The 18,346-nt window shown below is 35.5% G+C and overlaps 1 protein-coding gene across 1 annotated transcript in view; it reads left to right on the forward strand.

Moving 5' to 3' along the window:
* Positions 1–805: 805 nt before the first annotated feature.
* STPG2 (sperm tail PG-rich repeat containing 2) overlaps positions 806–18,346 on the forward strand; it is a gene marked incomplete at its 3' end in the record, with an annotated part of 260,635 nt that continues 243,094 nt past the window's right edge. Inside the window, 6 exon segments of the mRNA XM_079920598.1 lie at positions 806–1,388; positions 8,730–8,804; positions 8,807–8,835; positions 14,688–14,826; positions 14,829–14,842; positions 17,426–17,590. Coding sequence (XP_079776724.1) covers positions 1,280–1,388; positions 8,730–8,804; positions 8,807–8,835; positions 14,688–14,826; positions 14,829–14,842; positions 17,426–17,590 — 531 coding nt within the window. The 5' untranslated portion in view covers positions 806–1,279.

The following is an 18,346-nucleotide window of genomic DNA, read 5'->3' on the forward strand; positions in this document are numbered from 1 at the left end:
GTATGGAGAGCATTCTAACATATATGGAACAATTAAGCCACAATAAATGACCCACAGAATTGAGTACTGAATCGTATCCTCCAGAGTATAAATAAGTACAAATTTGTAGTAGGAACACATTAAAGTACTGTAGCTCATTTGGGGGTAAGGCATGGTCAAGATAGGATAGGATTCGTTTAAGCCTTTAGAATGGTTAGAATCTGGATGGACTCCTTGCTGGGAAAAAACAAAAATATCCTGAGACAACTTTTAGGTGGATTCTGACATAGACTCCTTAAGGCCTTTGAAGAATCCTGGTTTCTTTCGCCTAAGGTTAAGAGACTCCTTGGTTTAGTGGGGTGGACTGGGCTTTTTCAAGGTCTTTGCTCTACTTATACACAATGTAATAAATCAATGCTGCCGTTGCCTGGTATCTGACAACAGGAGCAGCTTTCAGTTACCTGGATTTGCATTGCTTCGGTTGGTGAGTTTTTCGTCTCCTTCCCCCGGTTCTCTGTTTCTTGTCACCACCACCTTCTGGGTTTCTCTTAGCACCCTTTGGACTATCTATGGGATAAAGTCAGAGTGCTTTCCCCCTGGGGTGCGAGTATAGTCGTGGTAGGAGTTGGGGATGAGGCTGCGGAAGCATTTCCCTTTGCACTTAGGCTTTTCTCTCACAGTAGTTGCTAGTCTCTTCCCAGCCGCCCTGACTTAAAGGGGAAATGGACCATGGTCAAATTACCCCTAACGCCTTCCAAAGCGTTTTCTAGAGCTTTTCTGAATCGCGATGCAACGCGATAAAAGGAGCAGCTGGCCTCGGCCCCGCCCTCTGCTTGAGGACGCCGAGAGCGCGGGGCGGAGCGAGTGGGGAAGGCGTGCAGCTCGGTGCGCATGCTCCCAGGGCTCGGCCAGGGAAAAGCGCTTGAACCTCTCTCCCAGAGACTTCCGGGTGGAAAGAAACGGGCGGAGCCAGCTCCGGAAGCGGAGGGGTGGGCGCCTACTATTTAACCTCCTTCCTTGGAGGAGCGCTTCCGCTCTCGGTTGGTGAAGGGATGAACCTGCGGGAAGACATCTCTGTGCTCATGCTCCTTTTCAGTTTTCTACGCGGCTAGAAATCGACCTGGGAGTATTCTGACACCAATGAGCAGGTGGGGCGATAGCCCCTGCGCTAGCACCTCCATTTACAGAAGTTTTTCCCAGGCCTCCTGAAATTGTTGACGGCTTCTTTTTGCTCCACATCTCTTCTAGCCTCCCTGTTTTTAATCCCTTTGCAGCCGCCCACCCTTCCCCCCACTCCATTATGTATGCTCGGGCTCCCCGTGTGCTTAGATTGGCTGAAGCTGGCAGCACTGAGGATCATGTGGGTCCTGGATCCTACCAGGTACCTTTCCTGAAGCAGCAGGCAACAGGTAAGGTGTAGAGAAAGGCAAGCCTTCTGTAACAGGCGCCTCACTTTCAGCCTGCTCCGCTTCTGAGCGCCTGAGTTAAAACACTGTAGTACCAATTCATAAGTATAACACATGAAGTAGGCAGGGAAAATACTATCCTTATTTTACAGATGATAACTGGTAAAATAATTTGTCGCATTTCACAAGGCCAGTAAGCGTGTGGCGAAGACTTGATTTTACAGTGGCTGTCCACATCATACTTTAAATGGTACAGATTAGATCTAGGATTTTTATTTCCTGGTCCCGTTTACTATGTGAGTCTCCAAATCTCCTGTGTACTTCTTACCGCTTTCTGTCTCTTTTCTTTGTAATCCTGCCTGCCTCACACACCTTTCCTAACTAACCAGAGAAACGTTAATTTACTGAGATATAACTTTTATATTTCTGTTTTGGAATACCTTTTAAAGATAGTCCCATGTATTTTTTCAGGTAGATGCTTCCTATCTTACCATACCCATCTTTTTCAATATACTTAACGAGAGCCTGTTTATCCCACATTGTGTAAAGAAAAGCTGTACTCTTTGAGAGGTGGGGTGGGAATGGATAATTTAAGTAATTATTTGCTCTCATTTGTTAGCAATTTTAGTGGCTGGGGGTGACTTTTAATAAATACTTCTAATTTGCTTTCTGCTTTTTCTAATCTGATGATTTTTGTGGGGCTTAATACCATCCAAATTACACTTTTTCCCTTGTTAGCCTGCATTTTCCCTATTGTCATACTGTTCCTGTATTTTTAAACAAATGCCAAGATCCACTATTTTGTTAACATGTTTGAGGAGATTAGGGTATTCGGTTGATTTAAGTTTCTTTGGAGTACAAATTTGTCATTTGTCATTGTTTTAATCTTGAATTTTACTGCTTTTCAGCTTCTGCTATTGATATCAGTGTTCTTGGAGCTTATTATGTGTCTTTATTTAATGCAGCTGAGTCCTTATAAGCATTAACTCCCTACCAATTTATTAGCCACCGACGACCACCGAAAATGCTAACACTTATGATACTTTTCAATCATTATTTTATTTTGACACAACCGACCATTGTCTTTTTAGAGATATTTCTTCTCTTGGTGTCTGTAACATCATTTTTTCCTGGTTCTTTTTCCAACGATTGTCTTGGAACAGTGCCTGATACATGGTTGGGACCTAGTAAACATTTGTTAAATGCTGAATCTGGTATCATTTTTCCACTCTTCAACCAACCCTCCATAGTCTTCTTTAAAGGTTTTTATTTTTCTAAATACCTTTTAAATGTTTATACACTGTACTTCCCATCCTTTGCTTGTTGCTTTTCTCATGTTTACTTTTTCATTCAAATCCATAGCTTCAACTGCTATCTATATTCTGATTCTCATGACTCCCTAACAGTCTTTAGAGATACAGGTGATTCATATCTCTAAGATGAGCTTTCTCCTGATCATCAGGCCTTTGCATTGCCAATTACTTCTTTTGGACATCTGTCCCTGGGTGGTCTCTGGCATCTGAAATTCCAGGTGTCTGAACTTATCATTTTCCCTACCATCACAGACCCCTTTGAAAAAAAATGCCCTGTCAGTTGCTTATAAACTTTTAGCTTTGGAATTATTTTAGACTCCTTTTTTTTTCCTCTGACTGGTCACTCCCATTGATCATTAGAACTTATTGATTTTCTCTTCTCATTCTCTCTCAAACTGGTTCCCTTTCTTCATTTAACTGCCCTTGACTTAGTTTGGGATTTCTTATTTTTATTCTGAAATTAACCAATAAAATATTACTGGTTTCTCTGTTTCAGCCTCTAACAACTTCTGTCTTATGGCTAATGTAATCTTCCTAAGATATAATTATGTTATTTGTTTAAAAAATTCCTTTTAACACTAAGGTTAAAATCTGAACTCCTTAACATGCTGCATGAGATTCTTCATGATCCCTAACCTGGTCTCTCACTTAACCTGATCCTTCCAGGCACCACACCTCCACCAGCACTTAACCTACATATCAGCAATTCCAACTTTGCATTGTCTATAAATTCATGTTCATTCACCTCCATGCCTTTGTACCTGCTGCTACCTTTGCTGAGTATCTCTCTTTTCTTTCCTTACTTGGCTAATTCCTACTTATTCTTTGAGACTTGGGTAAAGTGAAGTTGTTTTTTGGCTCCACTCTGTCTCAGGTCTTTCTTCTTTGACTCCTAATGACTCAAAGCACCTTGATACTATATTGTAATTATCTGTTAACTTATCTGGCCGCCACATTAAAATGTGAGATTATTGAGGGCAATAACCAAGATCTCAACTGTGTTAGTCTCAGTTTTTAGCTCAGTACCTTAACACGTATGTAAAAGAAATAAACAATAATTCTTGAAAGAAAGTTTAAAAAAATCTTATGAGTTACATATAGCAGAATTAAAAACTCATAATTTGACTTGTGTGAACTTTGCTTAGAGATCAGTAACTGGGGTTTGCAAGGCCCTTCTTTTACTGTTTTATAGAATTGTGCCTTGTTGACCTATGAAGGAAACTAGGAAATTCCATATTTGGGAACTTTGAGCAGCTGCATCCTATAGAACCCTGTTTTAGTAATACTCAGCACTGACATGGTAATAATGATAATCAATAGAGGTTATAGGTGTTTCTTTAGTCATTTCTCTACAGGATTCCCTGGCAAGATAATTTAAAAGTAGCTGTTACCTCTTTCCTATGTACATTCTGCTTTACACCTCTTTGAGGTCAGTAACACTGGACTATACAGAAGTATACACACTTATTTAAGGGTCAGGGAAATTTTGTAGAGTATGATGTAGGAAAAACGATGTTGGGACTTTATGTAATTTACTTGTTACCTTGAATTACACAAGAGGAGAAGATCTTAGTCTTAGAACTTCAAAAGAAAGGTGCAGATACTCTTTATTCTCAACCTTTCTATTCTAATTACCATTTTCCTCTTACTGTAGGCTGCTTGGTCAGTCCTCCAGTGTGTTGTCTTCATATTTTCCTCAGAAAATTCTTTCCACATTAATTTTCAAACTTCATTGCCTTGACTTTTGTCCAGTTGATCAGGGATTTCTACCCAGGATCTGCAGCCGGAAAGGAATAGGACTCAGCTGCTCTGATTTCATGAGTGGGAGAGATAATGGATAGTCTGATTCCAGATTAGTGACAGCTGCTCCTGATTTTCTTGCAAATTATCTGAGAAGCAAGCAAATCTTATCTCATTAAAGCAAAGCTTTCCCATAAACGACCAGCCTAGTAAGATATGATAAAAACATAGTCCTTTTAATAATGTGACTGCTCCTGGCATTATTGTGCTAAGGAGTATTTCATTGCTTTTTGAGCTTGATTTAAATAACAAATGGTACCCCATGTTAGCATATATTAGTTATCTGTCCTGGTTCTATGTTAGTTATCTAGGCTGGGTGACAGTGGTTCTTAATATATTCTTTGCTAAATTTCTTCTTTGATGGGAAAGCAGTTAGTTTTATCTGCCACAGAAGCATGAGCTGTCCATGGTCTTGTACTCCTGCCTATGTGCTTATGCCGGCAATAATGGTTTTATCTTATTAGCCATTCAGAATTTAGGGAGACCATTTCAGGGAATTCTGTATTTAAGTTTAAATAAAATATATATGTGATTGCTATATAAATGTTGATGTCCCTGAAGATGAGTATGTTTCAAAGATCTAGCTATTGCTTTTATGTGAAGAATGCCCTGCTTGCTTTGTACAGTTGTTGTGGCTGCAGAACTTGTCCTTTATCCCACGCCTCCCACCTTCTTTCTCAAAAAATAGACTGACTTTTATTGCTTCATGCCAGTCTGATTTCTGCTGTTGGTGCCACAAACTTAATATATCTCAAATTGAACTTACTTCGTTCTTCTCGAATCTTATCTTCTCCTATATTCATTTCTTCTTTCTACCTGACAGTTTGATTTATCATTTATTGTTGGAACTTAACATGTCAGTATAGTCATATGTCCCAAATCAAACTTTAAATTTTTCACTCCACCAACCCTAATGTGCCAGAATCGTCTTCTCCTATGTTTTGTATCTTAATTATTAGCAGCACTGTTAGTAATGTAATTGTTTGTTTATTTGTTTGGCTTCCCCCCTATTTGAGGGCAAGGGTTTTAGCTTATTCATTATTGTACCCTAGCTGCCTCTTTCTGACTTGTAATAAAGCATTCAGTATTGCTGAATGAATGACTAAAGGTGTAGTTTAGAATATCACCTATTAATTCTATATTTATTGTTTAATATGCATGACAGTATGACAGGGAGACCAACCATCCTGGTTTATCTGGGAATGTCCTGACTTTAGCACTACAAGTCCTGTGTCCTGGGCAAACTAAGACAGTTTGTCACCCTAACTGTACACAGTAGGCATATAGTTATGAATAAAACAGAAAAGTCCCTTCTCTTATGGAGCTTATTAGTATAAACATTTAAATTTTCTTGTGGTTTTACTTGAGCTCAATATTTCATACAAACTTTTAACCTATTGATGAAAGATTCTTTTGTGATTAATATTGGGAAACTTCAATGAAGATTTTATGAGTACTGGCTTTCTTGAACACATGGGGCTATTGTGTAGGGGTTTTTTCCCCCATTTTTATATGAATTTCAGTATTTTGCAATTCATTTTATGTTTCTTTAAATAGATTCAGTTAGAATCTCTGCCATGTTCTGATGACAGCTGCCTCAGAACTAGCCTGAGCTTAGCTTTCTTAGTTTTCATATCTATCTCACATTACCTAAATTAACATAAATTTTAAAAAATATACCTTTAATTGTGAGATGAAATACTGATGCAGAAAATTGCATAAAATTTAAATAACTTAAAAAGTGAATACTCAAGTAAAGAAATATAACATTGCAAAATTGTCTTTTCCAACCATAACCCTTTCCCTCTCCCCTACAGGTAAGGACTATTCTAATTTTTATGGCAATTAATTCCTTGCTTTTCTTTATGGATTATTAAACCATATTGATGAAATGACCCCTTTAACATAATGAAATGTCTCTCTTATTCCTGGTATTCTTTGTTCTAAAATCTGCTTTGTCTGATTTTAATTTAGTCACTCCGGCTTTCTTTGATACGTGGATGCGTGGTATATCTTCTTTCATCCTTTTATTTTTAACCTCTGTGTCTTTATGTTTTAAGAGTGTTTCCTATAGACACCATAAAGTTGGGTCTTGCTTTTTTATCTAATCTGACAATCTCTTTTAGTTGGGGCATTTAGAACTTTTCCATTTAATTTCACTCTCAATATTGTTGTGTTTAAATTTAATCTCTTGCTATTTGTTATGTATTTATCTCATCTGTTCTTTGTTTTTCTCTTCTTTCGCTGACATAGTTGAATGATTTGAGTTTTTACAAAAATGGTTCTGTTTTTATCTCCACTATTGGTTTACTAGCTGTACCTCTTTCTTTTATTACTTAGTGGTTGCTCTAGGGTTTACAATATACATCTCTAACTTATCACAATCTACCTTCAAATAATATTGTACCACTTCATGTGTAGTATACGAGCCATACAACAGTGTGCTTCTGTTTTCCCCATCTCATTCTTTGTGCTATTGTGGCCATATATTTTATTTCTACATATGCTGTAATGCCACAATGAATTGAAATTATTTTTGATTAAAACAGTCATTTTTTTTAAAGTGATTAAGAATTGAGAAAAAATGTCTTTTATTAACCCATATAAAATTAGTTGTTAATCCCATTCAGTATACTTTTCATTTCAGAAGTTTGATTTGGGTCTTTTTTATATCTTTATCTCCTCATCATGTTCATCTTTCTTCTACCTTATTGAACATATGAAGAATATTTATAATAGATATTTAATGTTTTTTGTGCTAATTCCATCTTCTCATTCCTAAATGTGTTTGTTTTCATTGACTTTTCTCCAGTTTCTAGGACATATTTTCCTGCTGCTTGGTAGAACATTCTCTGGTTGTTTTCACTATTCACTGTATATAATCTGTGGCTTGGTTTCTGTGTGCTTATATGTGTGTTTTGATTGAAATCTGTATCTTGTTCTTTGGTTGCTTACCCTGATTTGGAACATTTCAACTGCTGTCCTGGGTTTCTCAAAACTTGGCTTCCTTTTAAGGATTTCTGTTATGGTCCTTGTGTTGTTTTCTTTGTTTGTTTGTTTTTGCTTTGGGGTAGCAAATTCAAACCATCAGTCACTAAATTAACACCCAGAGTTTTAACATCATTCATGAAGCTTTTTCTACTCACCTCAGTGTGGTTGAGAACTTCTCTTTTTGACCCTCTGGGCATTTTTTAGCACTTCAGATATTTTTCCATGTTTAAAATTATTTTAGTACTTTTCTTAATGCTTCAGTAGGTTGTTGCTTTTTAAGGGTAAGGTCTGCATTTGACTCACCTCTTTTGTGCTTTAATACCCAACACAAATAAATGACTTTTGATTTCAGTTGCATTTTAATACATGAAGGACTCAAAAGAAACATTGTTTCTGGTTTTAAAAATATATTATTAGTCCAGGTTAGCAAGCTTTTAAACTGTACTAATTATCACCATAAATCTGCATAGTGTACATTGTCCTTAGTTGTACAAGATTCTCACAAGTTTTGAGTCCTCACTTTCATTCTTTTATTACCTGTTGAATATAGCTGCTCTATTTTCTGTCATTTTTTCTTTAGTATCTATGCTGATTAATCTATGCTCATTTTCTTGCTATATTTCTTGAAAATTTTTATCAATCTTTCAGCAGACTAAATCTTTCTACTAAGTTTTCTTACTGAGTATGTCTCTGCTTGTATCTTGGATTTATAAACCTTTGTTTGGGGTCAGGCAATCAAGAAATATTTACCGAGTGCCAACTATGTACCAAAGCGAGGAAACATATTAATTACTTGCCGTAAGCTCACTCTAAATTATTTCTATTTAGGCTCTGCCTATAAATTCATATATGCTATTCTCTATAATTAATATGTTTTTCCAATATATAAAACTATGATCTTCTGAGGATGAAAATATTTCATCAGTTAAATAGAACTTCAGTTTTCATCTCAACCAAATATGCTTAGAAGAAAAAAGACTTGTTTTATTTTCTTTAGATATTTTTTCTGGTGTTTAGTAAGTCCAGTTTTGTAGGTTCTTATATTTAATGTATATTAATACAAATTATGCTCTTACATAAAATTTTTGAAATGCAAAAACTTCTGTGGCTAGACATTAGTTCTAATAATACAGTCTCAGCAGTTGAGGTTACCAAATGATTTTATACATTTTGAGTGCTTTTTCTCTGAAATTATCAGAATCCTATCTTATCTGCCGGTGATATGATTTTACTTTCATAGGTGGCTATGCACCATTCCTTTCTTTGGCTGCCAGAGAAAGTACTTTTACTGTTGCCTCTAACACTGAGAAAGCTGTTCAGGTCACTATAATGTTTCAGAGGTGCAGGTAAATTTATAATAGTTATTGTAATTGTCTGAGTTAATAAAAATCATGCTTTCTTCCTCTAATAGACTAACATGTCCTCTAATAGACTAACATGTCATTTGTCATATTTTATTTTCCCTTCATATCTTCTTTTACCTTTCAATCTATATTTTGCAATTAGAATAAGAGAAAAACAAATGTGTTCACTGTCGGTTGTCTGGTTGGGTGTTTGTCATTAATCCACATATTCTATAAGACATAAAACATTGTTACATGCCTCATAGACCTTGAGATTCCTGAATGGGAGAATAGGACTACTGAATTGATTAAGGCCCATGAAAGTTGTGCAGATGGTCAAAATATGTAGAATAAGGATGGCAACAGAGTGAAGGAATTGGTTTGTGTGCCATATTCTAAAGCTATAGCTATTGCCATTGTCTTCTATTTCTCAAGAGTCTGTGACCAGAATATCTTCACTCTTCAGAAACAGTGGTTGTAACTCCAGTCTTTATAACCGTTAATATCGAGTTTTCCCTTTTCACGTAAATTTTGTACTCATTCATAATAACTCCTACTTGACCCTAGCAGACCTTTATCTCCCCTGTTGGAGACCCAGATCAAGTCATTGATGCCTTAATTTTTACATTAGATTTTCTCAGTTATTAATGGCAATGATTCTACCAGGTAGGGGTTTTTGGTTGCAAGCAATAAAATGGATTTTTAAAACAGATACTAGGTTTATCATAGATTTATAGGTAAGGTACTTGGGTGGCTCATAGACTTGAAGGAAGAATTGAGCAGTCAGGACTTAAAGAAGGGACTAAGATAGTCCCAGGTATTTCGGTAGTAAGAACTTCTGCATCATTCAATGGGAAACTGCCATTAGATAACTTAATTCTATAACTTCTTCCACTTTTTATGTGTGACAACACTCACGATTAAAATCCCCAGTAGGGAAAATCTGATTGGTCCAGTTTTATTATGGACCCACACCTATGATTCCTGGGCCAGGGGTTCCTGTGTTTAGAAGCTCCTTTAAAAATCACAAAATATAGGGGAGGTTTGATTGTCCCAAGGGTGGCAAATATGCTGTTATGAGCAGATAATAGAAGGGATGCTGGACAGATAAAAACAATAGATTTCCGTTATTTTTCACCCCTTGACTGCCTAGTTCTCTCTCATGCACACAACATACACAAACTTCTTCCCATATATATAATTTTAAAAGTGCAATTATTTTATGTATAATTTTCCTTCCCAGAAGGAGCCAAATTAGTATCTAGCTACTGCATTCAAAGCTGGTATTACAGTGTCACTGCTAAATGAATCCTGGATCTCTAGATTTAGGCTATTTCTTGTTCTTGAATATTCCTGTTTCATTATTCTGCAACTTATAGATTCGATGGTAAATATAACATGAGCTATTATAAAGAACTGGTTAGGATTGTGGAGCTAGACTGGAGCTAGCACTAGACTACCTAGATTCAAAATCCATCTCTGCTGCTTACTAGCTGTGAGTTTTAATCTTAACCACTTAATCTCTTTGGGTCTTAGTTTCCTCATCTATTAAGTAGGGGTAATAACTTGGTAGGCTTTTTCTAAGGATTAAATATATTAATAAGCATTTAGAATAGTGCCTTATTATGGTTGGCACTCAATAAATTTTAACCATTATTAGTGTTGCCATTTTATAATAGAAAGGGGAAAAAAATAGAGGGAAAATGAAGGTGTTGTATGAAGCAAGGAAATACAGGTGGGGACCTGTTCTGTTTCTGTAACTGATCACGAGGCTACAGGTAGCTTAAGATTTTTCCGTTACTCATTCCATGTTCCCCATGTCTTCAACAAGAACTTTATCCAGTAGAGTTCTAAGCTTAGTGGGATCACCAGACCCTTCAGATCTAAGGCGTCTCAGCTCTTGGTTCTTAGGCTTGCTTTTTAACCTTTAAATAAACTTGCTCTTAGAATTTTCACTGGCTTACTTAGTAGGCTCTGCAGGGTGTTCCCTATGTTCCATCCCACCACACTCCTCTTGGCTCTCATTAGTCCTGTTTTTCTGTCCGGGTCAGGGTTAATCACCCCAGCCAGTACACAAACCTTATTTCGTTTTCTGCTTGGTAGCATAAAGAACCTGGAATGGCCAGTTGGTGGTTCAACTTCCAATTCAGGGAAACATGTCTTGCTTCTCCGTGGCATCTTAAAACTTTCAGAAAACTAGAGCCTAAAGCACAAAAAGCAAAACAGTAAATAGTGGGGACATTAGACTTAATCGTTAGAGGTGTCACTCCTGCCTACACTCCATGGTTCCCAGACCAGACCAGCATATTATGGGTATATGGGCTCGCTAGTTCTACCAGTATTTCCCTCATTAAGCCTGATCTGTAACTCCAGTATGCCAAGAGGGAAAAGTAATAAAAAAAACATAATAGGTAGATTTCAAATTTGTTAAATGTGACAGGTATCAAGATGTTGGAGTGTTATTTTATTTTATTTTAAAATTTATTTTTGGCTGTGTTGCGTCTTCGTTTCTGTGCGAGGGCTTTCTCTAGTTGTGGCAAGCGGGGGCCATTCCTCATCGCGGTGCGCGGGCCTCTCACTGTCGCGGCCTCTCTTGTTGCAGGGCGCAGGCTCCAGACGCGCAGGCTCAGTAATTGTGGCTCACGGGCCTAGTTGCTTCGCGGCATGTGGGATCTTCCCAGACCGGGGCTTGAACCTGTGTCCCCTGCATTGGCAGGCAGATTCTCAACCACTGCGCCACCAGGGAAGCCCTGGAGTGTTATTTTATATTAATACTGATTTTAGTCAGTTCCTGTAAAATAATATAAAGTGCAATTTAGATAAAATTTTATTTTATTCCAAATTGGGTACATTTCTTGGATTTCAAGAATAAGAAATTAGGAAGTGTGCTTTTTTGTATAATAGATGATCTAAGAAAAAGAGTTCTGGTATTCTCTACTTTTCTTCTTAAAATTATAAACAAGTGCCAGGAGATGATTGATTTCCTTTGTTTAAAAAAATGACTTATTACTTATTTACATAGTTGCTATTGATTTTTTTGTAGTTTTAGGCTAAATTCTTGCAGAACTTTTAGACGTTCAAGAAGTGTGAATTTATCATACTATTTGAAAAATAAAGGGCATTTCATTTTATTTTATTTATTTATTTTTGCGGTACGCGGGCCTCTCACTGTTGTGGCCTCTCCCGTCGCGGAGCACAGGCTCTGGACGCGCAGGCTCAGCGGCCGTGGCTCACGGGCTCAGTCACTCTGCGGCATGTGGGATCTTCCCGGACCGGGGCACGAACCCATGTCCCCTGCATCGGCAGGCGGACTCTCAACCACTGCGCCACCAGGGAAGCCCAGGGCATTTCATTTTAAATAGCTGAATTAGGAAACATATTTGTAATGTGACATAGGTTACATATTCTGTAAATAATTAATATATTAGATAATAATTAAAGGGATAATCTTACTGGAAATTAATGCATGTATTTAACAACTTATCTTTATACTTTTCTTTTGGAAGCATAGGTTGACATGTTGCTTTCTATCAGAAGTTAGTTAGTAAATATTATTTGGAGACTTCACATGAAAGTTTAAAAAACCAAAAATGTGGGTTGTATTTGTGAGGGCCCACCTCCACTGCTAAATACAGAATACTTGAAGCTTTTATAAAAGCAGAATATTTGGGAGTTGAAATTCTTTTCTCCTATTTGGTCTCCTCTATTTCTCTCTTCCTCTTATGGTTATTTCACTTTGGCTATGGTTGTGGCCATTATTCACAAGTTGGGGTTGGGGATATAAGTTTTGCTTTTATAGCTCTTGCCCAGTTATAGGCAAAACAATTTCCTTTGTTCCTTTAGCATATCTGAAGCATGTTAATTTTTTTCAAAAGGAAAAGAAAAATAGAAAGGAGAATAAAGGAAATTTGCTTAGTAGAAAAGAACATAAAGGAAATTAAGAAAATAAAAGAAGAAGAATCAAATTTACAAAGTACAAGCTTCTGATCCTTTGATAATTAACTTATTAAGTCACGTAATTTGTTTTGTTCATATCCTGTTTCCTAGGATGATTCCCACTCCAGAAGTTCAGTATAAATGTCACTTATGTTTTCTGGTTGTCTTCTAGTTTCAGACCTGTTTCTGCATGGCAGATACCGTTTTGTTCCTTGTTACATGAGAATGGTTCTAGATGTGGGGATGTCTTCCCTGGGTCCAGATAAATAGTTTATTTCTTATTTCTCACTAGCTAGGCCTAGGAATAGATGTCCAGATTAGGTTTGATTTTTGATTGGAGAGATACATCTCATTAGAGCTGAATGATAGTCTATCATAGGTGATACAGTGCATGGCCTCACACTTCATATGAGACCCTGCTTCCTGTAGAGCTGAGAGATTGCTGACAATATAAAAATTCATCAAATAGCCATTGCATATAGACAAAGCACTGTTCTCAAGAAGTACTAAGACCATTGTCTCACAGGTTTTTATATAAAATGTATAATTACTTAGTAATATAATTTTGGGTCATTTATCTGACATATGAAAGTTCCTTTTGTAACCATTTGTAAAATAGTAGAATTGGTAATTATGAATAATCTGAAAAAAATCCTGGTTAATTTGTACACAGTTAAAAAAATCAAATTGATTTTACTATCCTCTGTTGAAGTAGTCAATATAAATTCAAATTGCAGTTTGAAATGTCAGATCGTAGAGACTACGGTAATAGCTTGCAAAGAATGAAAATTTGAGGAGATCTTTTCTTTTCACATGATTTTATTATTTAATCTAACTTGTTAATTTTTTTTACAAAATCATTAAAGTCTACTATTATAGATCCAAACTCTTTAAACATAAGAATTGTGATCTTATTAAAACAGTAATCAAGTAGCTAATTGACTATCTAATTTGACTCATGTTTTAAAGAAGACGACCTCTTTTGTGTATTTCTTAAAAGCTGAATAAAGCTGAATAAGATGCAAACTAAAGATAGGCTCAGTTAATAGTGAATGTGAACAACTGACATGTACACATCATGTGAAAAGGCCTGTTGGTAAATCAATAACAAAAAAACCTTATCTGATCAATCAAATGCCAACAACTGTTGGGTTGGCCAAAAAGTTTGGGTTTTTCCATAACAGTGTACAAAATCCCGAATGAACTTTTTGGCCAGCCCAATGTTACTATGAATCATCTTTGCAGTGATTGAACTGTGACTGTTTAGTGAAACTAGTATGATGGAATTTTACTTGAATTAACTGGCTATTAGCCAGTTGATAAATTTCAGATTCTAGAGAATCCAGATATGTGACATGGAGAGCCATGGACAATTCCTCCCAGGACTCTTCTCTGCAATAAACAATGTTTAAAACTAATCTGAGCATAAAACCAAGCTGTTGCCAATAAAACTGTGTAAACATCTCTGGAAATGACCAAAATGTTATTCATGAAAATAATTAATCCTAAACAAGCTTGGAAGGTTTGCTTTTCCCCTCCAATACGAGCATTTTTAGCTCATTTCTGAGGTATAAATTCTCCAGGGGCCTGTAAACATAAGCATACACTCTTTATTCTTGCTTCACAGCTTTGGAGATTCCTTTGTGTTTGATTCCTGTTTTAAAACTGAGTGTTGCATTCTCTTAGAGTGTTCAAAGTACAGTAAATTTTAGTTTGAGTTCAGCATTAAAACTGACAGCTCTAATTGTCATCCTTTCTTATTACCCTCTCTCATTAGACAGTTGTCTTCAGTTAAGAGCCTTAACTTTCTCAGGCTGAGTTTTAAAACTTAATATTCATATTAATATGTAATATTTATCAAATAGGTATTAATTTTAAAGTGTTTCTTTTAATTATTTCATTTTTTCTCTACAATTTAGTATAGTATAAAAGGAGGCCAAAGTCTACAAAACTGGGAGAAATGTTTTAAGAAGTTTATTTCAGATAGTCCAGGGCCAGCAAGCTATGATCAGTCTTATCCTGGAACGTTAGCTATGAACAGAAAAATACTAGAGGCTAAGAGCGTCTTCAGTCAGTACATGCTATTTTGAATTATGCTTCTAAGGCCTTTTTTTAAATTAAAATAAAGTAGAAATGGTTTACTGTTTTATGTGATTAGTACATTTAAAAAACTTACCATAAAAATTAGTAGGTTTATTAGTATCCATATTGTAGTTTATAATTAAATGAATATTTGATGTTTATAAACTTTAGTTTTTAACCATGTTAATATTTGACTTCACTTCTGCTTTTGATAAATCTATAATATCTCTTCTAATGTCTGTGGTGAACAGAAAGTAAGGGAGATTTAAAAAACTGGCTGAGTGGTTTACCTCTCTATATAGAGGAAACTCCTGTGTAAGTACTGTTATTAATACCGTGAAATTTGAAACATGACTCCTGAAATAAATAAACTCAAAATTTAGATGAGAGAGATAATATAGATCATTACTAATGCAAGATGAAATGTGACAGGTGCTAAGTGAATGATCATGTGATTAAATGCCATAGGAATTTAAAGGAAGAAGATGTATTTCGTAACAGCTTATGGAAAAACCTGAACGAACTTTTCGGCCAACTCAATGTTATGAGAGAGTCTAATTTGTAGGGGATTTATAGAGGAGGTTGGCTTTGAAGAATAGGATTGGAATATGCATTCTAGGCATGGAGGACTACATGAGTGCAGATAGAGAAGTGGGATCTTATGGAGGACAATGAGATTATTTTGACTGGAGTGAAGAATTTGTGTAGGAGATTAGCAGGTAATATGTTTGGAAAGGTACATTGGTGTTATATAAAGAATAATCTTTACACCAAAAGCCTACCCCTTTGAAATAATTAATAAAATCTAGCAGATTTTGGTCATAGTTTATTTAGCATAGTTTCCGCTCCTCTTTCCATAACAACTTCACATAGCTCATATTAATTAAATTTTAATCAGTTCTTTGTTTGTTTAGGAGGATATATTTTAGGGCTAAGTACTCAGTTGAATAATGTCAGTGTAATGACAATAAGGTTAAGGTTTATAAGTATACTTAAATATCAGCTCTTTCATGTGTGTGGACAAAGTAAATGTTCATTTACTCATGAAAGTGTTTGTCAGACATTTTTTGAGTAACTATGTGAACCAGACAATGCTAGGCACTGATAATACTTAGAAGATAAATCACTGCTCCCTGGGATCTATAACTTTAACAGGGAAGTAATGAATGGAATTCAGCACAAAACAGTTGATGAAATGCTATTTTAATAAACATTTAATAAAAATTTTTACTAGTAGCCCCAAGTAGATAGTTGTTGGAGGGAATTAGGGATATCACAAACTGGATGTTGAAGAAGCATTCACTAAGGTTGGGGCTACATTTTGGAAAGTCTTGACATCATGCAAATAAGTTTTGAAAGTAGTGAATGGAGGGGAGGCCATTCAATACTTTCCTGTTTTAATTTGGTAACCAGTCTCATAAGTATCACTGAAACTACTTAATAGTTGTCTCTAACGATAAAAAAAGTGAAATTCTGCTGGTGATAGTATGTTTATGACACAGTTGTATATTGGGCATGTGTGCAGTCAACTCTAGCATTTATTTATTTATTTAAAACCTACAGAGGATCAATATATTCTTTTTTTTGATAGAAGTTGCAGACTCTATTTATTTTTATTTTTTAATGAATATATGAGCTTCCCTTCATTTTTTCCTTGTTGGTTATCTATTTTAAATATATCTATTATAAATATATTCTTAATAAGTAATTTTTCATATTACTAAATTATTTAAATGCCAGTATTTTATTTGATGTATTCTATACTGGTATTTCTAATATATGTTACTCCTTTCTGTTTTTACTTAAATTATAAAATGTTTTCCATTAAAGGAAATTTTGAAAAAAGGATAAGCACCTTAAAACTTCTGACTCTAACATTGATAATTCTGTTGATTTTTGCATAGTTCTTTTCAGTATCAAATCATATATGTATATGATTTTATACACTTACATATAATTTTACATAACTTACATAGCTATAGTAATAAATTCAATTTTATATTTTAAATTTCCATTTAGCATCATATCAGACATTTTCCTTGCTACATGGTCTGCAAAGTTAGGATATTTATGCAGGGCACCAGTAAGATGAAGGTAAGTCAGGAGCTGGAAAGGAATGAAGCCAGAAAATGTTACAGAAAATATAAAGTTTGTTTTTACCTGGCAGATACTATGATAGCATAGCACACATAAGCACTGTGAACTGCTGATTGCTGATGTGACTGTAGGAATGAATGCCTGTTTTTGGAATCACTCATGCTTGCTATACTAAGCAAGATAAATAACTGAGCCAGGTGAGAGATTCCTTATCTCTAAAAGTGGCTTTAACAGTAGTTTATGTTATGGTTTATGTTACTATTTAATAGTAGTTTGGTTAAATCTTGGTTTATATTATGAGGTAAGACTTGAAATCACTCTTTTAAATTACTTTTACAGGCAAACATTTTTGGTTTATATTATAAAACTCATAAAGTCAATATTGAATAGTTGTCTTTTAGTAAATTTTAATATTTGTTTATTCATTCCTTTTCTTGTCTTTGAGTAAATAATATAATTTTTTTTTTTCTTTTTAGAGAAAATGTCAAGGGCACTTACAGTTTCCAGAAGTGTTGATGTTCCTTTGATTCCTTCTTGTGGACGGTCATACGGTTATCGTATTAATGAGGATGGCAGTATCACAAAATATTTTCCACCTGCTATTGACAGTACACTAGGTCCAGCATACTATAAACCTCAATTTGTAAGTATGATACATTTCACACTGACAGTTGGAAGACTGTTTATGATTATGCATGTTCTAGTTAATGTAATACTAACTGCAGTAACAGATAGACCCCCGAATCTCAGTGGCTTAATGCAACAGAAATTCTTTTTTTCCTCATTCATATGGACATTTCTTGTTGATAAGAGATGTTCCTCCATGTAGAGATTCAGGGACACAGGCTTATTCCATTCATGTTACTGTCATCTCCAAAGGCCTTGGTGTCCTCTGTATCCAGCTGGCAGAAGGGGAGAGAGGACAGAGAACTGGTAGTGGGGGTTTTTTGTAGGCTAGGCCTGGGAGTTAAATTTCAGGCACATGGACACACTTAACTGCCAAGGAGCCTGGGAAATACAGTCTAACTGTATCCAGGAAAAAGAGGAAATAGTTTAATAGTTTAAGCTTAGGCTTAAGCACCTTATGAAACCATTTGGTTTTTGGCAATAGGTATACTGGGGTATTTTGGAGTCTTAGATACTTTGAATTGTTTTTATTCCTAAAATATTTTTATTATAATTAATATAATTGCACATAGACCTGAACAAACATAAAAACAGATAACCATGTACCCACCATCTCATATAACACATATTAAAATTTTATTACACTCAAATTAGCTATATTTTAAAATAAATATATTATTACAATTATTACCCTACCCAATTTCCCTCCCTCCATTCTTTTCCCTTTGCCAAAGTAAACAGTAAATCTTAACTACATATAAATAACAATATG

Source organism: Stenella coeruleoalba, assembly GCF_951394435.1.
Source record: "Stenella coeruleoalba genome assembly, chromosome: 4".
NCBI classification, from domain to species: Eukaryota; Metazoa; Chordata; class Mammalia; order Artiodactyla; family Delphinidae; genus Stenella; species Stenella coeruleoalba.